The sequence below is a fragment of the Vanellus vanellus genome, assembly GCF_965231255.1.
Source record: "Vanellus vanellus genome assembly, chromosome: 4".
In the NCBI taxonomy this organism is placed as follows: Eukaryota; Metazoa; Chordata; class Aves; order Charadriiformes; family Charadriidae; genus Vanellus; species Vanellus vanellus.
Genome location: NC_138909.1, coordinates 34,571,024 through 34,579,291, shown reverse-complemented (window position 1 = coordinate 34,579,291; position 8,268 = coordinate 34,571,024). Strand labels below are relative to the sequence as shown.

At 47.5% G+C, this 8,268-nt stretch overlaps 1 protein-coding gene across 1 annotated transcript; it reads right to left on the bottom strand.

Moving 5' to 3' along the window:
* Nucleotides 1–262: 262 nt before the first annotated feature.
* Nucleotides 263–2,682, bottom strand: GPRIN3 (GPRIN family member 3; the record flags this gene model as incomplete). The annotated part of the gene is made up of 1 exon (XM_082483138.1): nt 263–2,682. One exon carries the CDS (start codon nt 2,680–2,682, stop codon nt 292–294), a length of 2,391 nt encoding a protein of 796 aa, XP_082339264.1. The 3' UTR covers nt 263–291.
* Nucleotides 2,683–8,268: the final 5,586 nt, after the last annotated feature.

Genomic DNA, 8,268 nt, shown 5'->3' with positions numbered 1-8,268 from the left:
AGAAGGTGCTGCTCTCCCTGCAGCAAGGTGGCAATTTAAATTTGTGCTTTTGCTAAGTGCCTAGCTTTTCATCTGACAGTAGTCGGGATGGGGGTGGAATGTGGAAACACACCAGCTGTGGCAATAATAACGGCGTGACGGAGCGCGTGGCTGCTCAGAAAACAAAGGGGAATAATTTTCCACTGTTGCTGCATCACAACCCCGATAACACAACTGAACAGCAGGACTCGAGACTTGAGGGGAGGGATTCTCTCTATCACCGCAGACATCTACGCAGCCCTGCAAACCACGTCAGTCTAACACGGAAGAGGGAGCGGGTCGGACGCAGCAATTAGGACGCCTAAAATTCTGCAGCATGGACTGGAACACATTATGCTGCCTCCCTTTCAGTTTTTTATTTGAGGATGTATCCGAGGAAATGGATTTCCGGGTCTGACTGTTCTGGGCCCGGATCAGTTTCTCGTGTTCCCGTATTTGTCTCTGTAAGTGGTTCTGGATGGCAATTCCCAGGGATTCTGGGTCGAGGGAAGCACCGTAAACCTCCCACGTCATGCCCTGCTCGTCCCAAACAACATCCCTGATGTGCTTGGACTGCTTCACCTGCACTTTCGCTTCCATGGCCGGGGTGGGCTGCTTTTTGTTTTGCCCCAGGTTTGGCAAGGCCTGAGCCGAAGCAGGAGGAGCTGCTGCATGAAGCTCGCGTCTGGGCTCTTTGGCCTGGAGGCCCTGCTGCTGCTGGGGACCTGCTGATGCCTCCAAGGGAGGGAGGGGATGTGCAGAGCTCACGCTCAACTCAGGCATCAGTCCTGCCTGCTGGCTCTGGCCACCGGCTGTCTGCGCCTGGCCAGCGTCTCCCTGGCCTCTCCTCTCCTCCTTTTCCCCTGCACCCTCCGAGCATGCCTTTACATGGACAGTAGCAGGTTGGCTGCTGACATTCATCCCTCTTTTAGGATCAAGCACCACCGAGTTTTCTTCCTTTGGTTTCACCACAGCTTGATTAGGAATGGCCTCCCCTTGGCTCACACCCTTACTTTGCACAGGCTTTTGCTCAGAGCTGCCCTGGACCTCATTCTGCTTGACTTCACTGTCTGTGCTACAAAGTAAAGGTAACCGGCTGCTTCCTGCATTGTGGCCAAGATCTTGCACGTTGTTCTTGGTTCCTGGCACAGCAGCAGCAGAAGTGATGTTTGGTTCACCAGCGCCAGACCCAGACTGTGCTGGAGTTTGATTACTGGAGTCACCTGCAAGCTGCTCAACAGGGATGGGCTTTGGTGGGACTGGAGCATCCATCGGCAGCTGAGCAGCATCCTTGCCGTCACGGGCTGCACCGATCATTTCAGCATTACCTGCAGATGTCCCCTGGGAGGTAATGGCTGCAGGGGAGAAGGGGAGAACAGGTTTTGCATTATCTGCTGATGCTGGAGACACCACTTCAGATGGGACCCCAGGCAGTTTGACTGGCTGGGTTTGGGCTGAAGCAGTCACAGCCATAATAACAGTCGATTCTGACATGATACCAGGAGAACATGGGGACTTTTGTTGTGAGGATAAACTGTCAGTAAGTGCAGACTGGCTCAGCCCTGTACATCCTTGGTAAATTATGTGCAATTCTTCCTTCTCCTCTGGAGGAGGATTCCCTTTCAAGAAGGCAGCAAGGATGCTGGGACTAGTGGAGGCCGATTTGCTCTCCACGGTAGCCACAGCCTGAACCTCAGCATCTCGCCGTGTCCTGCTTACTGCTTCCTGAGTTAAAGAGCTGCTCTCCGGCTGAATGGTCATTGTACCCATTTCTCTGAATTTGGAGAGCTCTATGGGGCCTGGACTCCCCGGCTCAGCAACTGTGTTGCACACGGGATGCGGACTCTCGTGGCCAGACTGGGCTGGTGCCTCGCTGCTCTGCACCCCTTCAGTTTTATCTGTGGGATGTGACTGCAGAGTGCCCGCAGCCCCACTTTTTGACTCCAGACTGGTCTGTGGGTCTCTCCCCAGGTCAGCTTCGATATGCCTCACTGGAGAGGCCGACTGACACACAGCAGAACCAGTTTTTTCTGCCTCCCTGTCTTTTTCCCCTCTTTGCAGAAGCTTTGCCTGAGAAGCACCACAGGACTCATTACCCCCAATAGGGTCGCCCGGGGAGGAATAATTTAACACCTCGAGTGCTGGCTGCTCATCAGTCCCCTGAGGTTTCAAGGCAGAGTCATCCATTTGCATCAGGGAGCTCGTTTTCGCCTGGCTGCCTTGCACAAACTGCCGGGAGCTCTGGGGGGCTGGCATCATCTCTGGCCCCTGCCCCGCCGAGGGGGCCCCTGCTGCAGCGTGGGCTGATGCCGCTGGTCCCTGGTTGCCCGCCAACCGGGAGCAACCAGCAGGCTCTACGGCTGCAGAATGCCCCTCCGCAGCTTTGCTGGCCAGCCCGGGAGGGAAGGCTTCCTGCTGGCTAGCATCGTCCTCGCAGCATCGCTCGCACCGCGGCGCGCTGGCCACTGCCGTGCATTTCAGGTCGAACAAGCAAATTCCAGCAGAGCCGGCCGGTGTGCACGGGAAGCCATTGCTGGCCCTCTCTCCACTGGGTAGTTGGGGCTGGTGCTGAGTAGGCTGCAGGTCTCCCAGGTGGTCCTCCTCCGCAGAAGCTGTGACCAGGGAAAGCTTGGCAGATCTCAGAGGATCTGGGACAGTCCCCATGGACTGTCTCCGAGACGTGGTTTGTCCTCAGCTTCTCGGAGTTTTCTCACCGGGCGGTGGGTATAACAGGGCAGGCAACAGGTTTCCTGTAAAGCTAATCTGTTAATGAAAGAAACATAGTGTTAGCAGCAGTCAGATGTAAGAAGAAAAAGTACCCAGAAGAGATTGATTTTACAGCTTGCAGAGAAATACTTGCAGGCAAGGGGCAAGTGAAGCACCTGATTCTGCCTAAAAGTCACATAAAAGACACGAATTTCAAAGATGTCCCAATTCCAAGGTCTGGATGGAGAAGACAATACTAGGGACAAAGGAACAACAGCTGCCCTGTTGTTGATACATTAATGAAAACATAATGACATGCCAAGAGGGAGAAAAAAAAAAGAAATATGAAGTGAAAGCAGGGATGAATGAGAAGGGGTGTAGATTTGCGTGAAAGATTGAGGTCACAAAATAAATTCACTGTGATAAAATCCTTGAGCAAGCCACCTGTGGAAGGAAAGGTGCTACCTTGCCTGTTGTGCCTCTGGTAAGAGATCTGATTGCCCCAGGACCCACCCTGTGACCTGAGTGGATCCCACACCTTGGCTGAGCACCAGTTCCCCCTTCTTCTCATGAAGAGTCCTTCTCTAACTCCACTACCAACAAGGACATGCTCATGGGGGCAACAGTTCAATTTAGACTAATGTGGATGAACCCAAACCTCACCGGTAAAAGGAATATGGAGGGACAACAACCTGCTGGGTGATGCAGATAAACAGCAAGAGAAGCTACTGCACTGTACAGCACCAGGGCTGTGCACATACTTACTGCTCTCACATTTAGATCCTCTGAAATAGTTACAAGGAAGCCAGCATGATTAATAAACGGAGGCACAGATGATCTAGAAATCAATTTACGAGCAGGTGGTATGAAACTGGAAGGGAGACACTGCAGCACCGCAGAATAGGAGGGGCCCACGCCTTACCCAGTGAAATACTGGGGAAGGATTTTAAGCAGGTGGAGCAGAGTTATCCAGGTTGAAATCCGGCCAGGACTGCAGAGAAACCATTGCTTCAAATAGGAGGTGATCTCCAAATGTTCTTGTTGGCTGGGCTTTCAAAAGGACTTAGCACTGCCCAACTCGGATCCTGCTAGAGGTCAAAAGCTGGATCCCTGTCAGTGTTAGCAGACTGGTGGTGACCAGGGATGAAATCCCACCCCAGCCTGCTTTTCAATTGCAGGCTACCTATGCTTGTTTAAAAGGCTTTCCCCAGCTGATGCTGCCAGCAAAGCACAGGTATGAGACTTGGGGGACACCCTGAACATTTAGTTTTTTGTTAACCAGAGGGATGATGCTGGGAAAATTACTGTACCTCTGTGTGCCCATGTCTCTGCAGGCACACAGTGGGGTCTCCTTCGCTACATGACTCGGGAGATGCTGAAAGGAGCTGTGCAATTGCTCAGCTGTTCCACACCTTCCCTACCTGCTAGCAAAATCAGTGAAAGCCCTTTCCAGCAAACATCCCTACTCTCCTTCCTTTCTGTAAAATTAATCCTAAATTTCAGTACCTTAGGGTACTTAGAGAGAGCAACGGGAGAAAAACGTTCAATGAAAGGAAGATTAAAACAAGTACAGCCAGCCTATTTTTCTAAGAAAAGGAAAATGCTGCAACTTATTACTTATTCATTAAGCTTTATATCTTCCAGATATTAATAATTTATTATTTTTACACTGTCTCTTTGGGCTCTGTCCAACCACAGATACACACAGTCTGCTGGGCTAAGCCAGCCCTGGGAAACGGTGATCCTGCCCCTGAAGGATCCCGAGTTTCCTAGCTGCAATCTGTGATAGCAGCCCTGCATCACTCCAAAATGAGCTTCCAGCAAGGCTAAGGATTGCTAAGCTTTTTGAGAGGCACTGAGTTGATGTAAACCAGACTGCAGATCTGTGGAAGTTTATGACCGCCTACAAGATGTCTCCACTTCATTTTGTACTCACTTTAAAGCCAGCCAACCTAGTCCAGAAGGAAAGGAGAGCCGTTCCAAATTCATGCTGTTGTGCTATGACTGAACGTCTAATGACCATGAGGAGAGGAGCAGATGGCTTTGGACATCTGTTTGTCTAACTTGTGTTACTCTCTTCTTTCCTTTCCTAAATATCGATGCAAACCGAACCAGTATATACAATGAACCAGGTCACATTTCATTTTTTTTTTTTTTTTTTTGATCCAGAGTTTATTTAACAACAACTAACCAAATAGTGGAAAAAACCCAACCCCCGGTTTGATAAGATAAGATGTACTACTTGGCAAACAGTTTTAGAAGAAATAGAGATGGCAGAGCAAATCCGTTTGGCTCTTCACTATACAAAAAGTAGGAAAGGCAATCTGCACACCAGAGCACTGTCTTCGACTGACACCCACTCGACAGGGGAACGATTCCTAATTTTTCAATTAAGTGAATTAGTTCTGATCTGAACACCCACATGAATTCCCCCCATCTGTTTAGAGGCTCTTCACAAGCATCACTAGAAACACACATTTAAACAACTGCCACATGTGCTAATGAAAAGTAACTCTGCTACCGAGTCCTCAACATATAATGCTGACAGAGGAAATTCTGCCCCAGACAACCCCGTGCCGACCTATTCTCTGCTGTAGGATAACACAGCATAATCCAGACATTTCACTTAAGCCTTGAACACGGGCTGGGTCGTTCTACTGTCTGGGATGACTCTGAAAATTATTTAGTTTATGAGGATAAGTTTTTTGTAAAGACTTCACTGTCAAAGTCATGGGAGCTATTTTCTTGTTAGACTCTTCACTAAGCCATCCTACTGACAGGAGCCAATGGCACTGTAGTAGTCTAAATAAATGACGTGATTTTTGACAATGCTCTTTCTTAAGAATTAATAAAAATCGGAATGAAATATAAGTCTTATGCAAGAGAAAAGCAAGCAAACCCAACTAATTACAACATTGGAAAGATGTTTTGATTGCTGGCGTCTTATTTATGATTATCTCATTTTTTTTATTGGAGTCCTATTATATAGGTGTGAAGAACAACATTGGGACCTGTGAGCAACACCATTCAACTGCCAAGGCAGTGAGGTTTCAAACCAACAAGCAACACTGACCTAGAAGAAACAGAAATACAAAAAGGCCAAAAAACATGTCAAAACAAATCAAGATCACTGATGAATTTTTCAAGTGTTGTATGCCTGACCTGGAGCAATCATCCAAAATTTTCTTTCATCAGGAGGTGAAATTAGTATCTCCACAAAGGTCAAAATCACTTTTTAGTAATAAGAACAGATTTTCTACACCAACACAGCTCTCCTTCACCTTAGTCTTTCAGACCAAATTAGTCTGCCTGACTGTGTCAATCTCATCTCAACATAGAATTTTTCTGGACCTTTTGCAACAAGAAGTTTCTAATTTTGACAAAGTCTGCGTTTGGCTTATATGGTGTGGGAGGGGTCCTGCATGGCCAGCAGGCCCTCATGGACTCTTGTCACTGAGTAGGTCTTCTTTGTGTGCTCTAAAAAAAACCCCCAAACCAACCCCAAAACCCCAAACCTCAAGAAGTTTCCAGGCAACTCAGTGCTGACAATGTAAAGAAACTCCGATTTATTTCAGTCACACCCATCCCCCAATAAAACAACGAATTTCCTTCTTCCTGCTCATGAGAACGTCAACAAAACCAAAAGTCTGTACATTTAATAAATCAAACCAAGAAATTTCCAGGAAATTCCAGTGTAAGATTCTGTCTTCCATTCCCTCTTGAAAAAATCTGAAAATCTGCAAAAGCACAAATAAGACTGCCAGCAGCTCCATCTACTCTCAATTTTGAAAAGAATTTTAAAGCAAATAATGAAAAACAATTAAAAAGCAGCTCCCAAACTAATCAAGCACTCCCTCCCCAATTCCGGATTCTCATCAGCTTTCCATTCCTTGAGCCCCCCACTCTTGGAGCCTTCTCTTCACCCTTGTCTGTACAAATGGAAGAACTAAACATTTGTTCTTAACAGTTCTAATCTCATCATATGATCTCTCAGATCATAATGAAATTCGTCATATAACTGCATGGGTTAAGGGAAGAAATAAACATCTACTGAAGCAGGAATTCAGCCTCCCTTCTTCTCTCCTGATCTGAGGAAAATACATTGGTACACTCTAACTCACACGAGACCACTGAATATGTAGATCATGAAGCATGTTTCTTTAAATTTTAAGCATACACATGCACTTGCATCCTTCTAATTCTGCACCGAGTATTTGTTTTTGTTTTTTTTTTCTTTCCCAGCTCATTAAGTACTTGTCCTCTGTAAATGCTGCGACTTCCTCTTTTTAGTGTCATAGGGTGTTTGTTATTCTCTTTGTTTGTGACAAAATTGCTTCATGGGTTATTTTCTCCTCGTTATCAGTGGGAGGGAAGACCTGCACCACAAATGAAGGACAGCACCAACCAAAGACTTATTCATTAAAATTCAAAAGAAGTTGCCCAAAGAGGTAAGATACAAGATAGATACACACAGCTTCCACCTTTCCACATGCTTTGGGATGGTGATAGGAGACAGACCTTTACACTACAATCGCGGGGAAGCAAGAGGTGACAGGGGATGCCCACAGGTACCTTGCATACATGCGGTTCCCACAATGGATGGGGTTGGCATTTCAAGGAGAAGGTGCATGAAGTCCCACTTCCTACACCTGGGGACAGCACATGGCATTGCAGGCCACACCTGCAAACACCACAGGAACCCGTGACACAGACAGACAGGGAGGGGGAAGGCACAAGCAACAAGTTTGACACCACGGGGCTGCAGCACCCTCCGTCCAGATGTTATGTAAAGTGGGCGACTGAATGCGGTGCTCTGCTTTTGACTGGCCTCTGCTGATTCAGTCAGCAGAACCGCTGTAACACTTGAGCAGATACTGCAAAATACCCATTTACTCCCTCACTATCCAGTGAACTGATAGTACTTTACTCAGCCCAGATGGACAAGAGCCTATTGCTAGACTGCTTTCAGTGCAATAAGGTGTTTTCTGACCTTTTTCGCTATTCACCTTTTCCTATTGCTTCTTGATGCTCTTCTGCCGCGTTTAACTACACCTCACCTCGACTCTGCTCATCAGCTAAGCCCATCCATCACGGTATCTGAGCACTTGTGTTGCAGCATCTGGCCTCAGGGCTAGCTGTTATGGCCCTGCTCAATAGTATGACCTTCATATGGTCATACTATTATGTATGACCTTCATATGGTCATACTATTATGTATGACCTTCATATGGTCATACTATTGAGCAGGGCCATAACAGCTAGCCCTGAGGCCAGATGCTGCAACACAAGTGCTTGGATATGGTCATACTAGTTCACATCCGAAGCCTTATTTGGCTCTGTTGCATCTGCCCTGAGGACAGAAACAGGGCAAGATGTGACAGATGGTACGTGTCTTATTTGTGCATTCACTATTATGTTCCCTTAAGTGGCTGCTTGGCTCAGTCATACCCCTCCAGAAGGAGAAGGGAAGACAGCTCAGCTCGATGGGCTGATGCCCACCGCAGCAAACACTGGAGAGGAAGCTGAGAAGGAGTCGGAACGTGG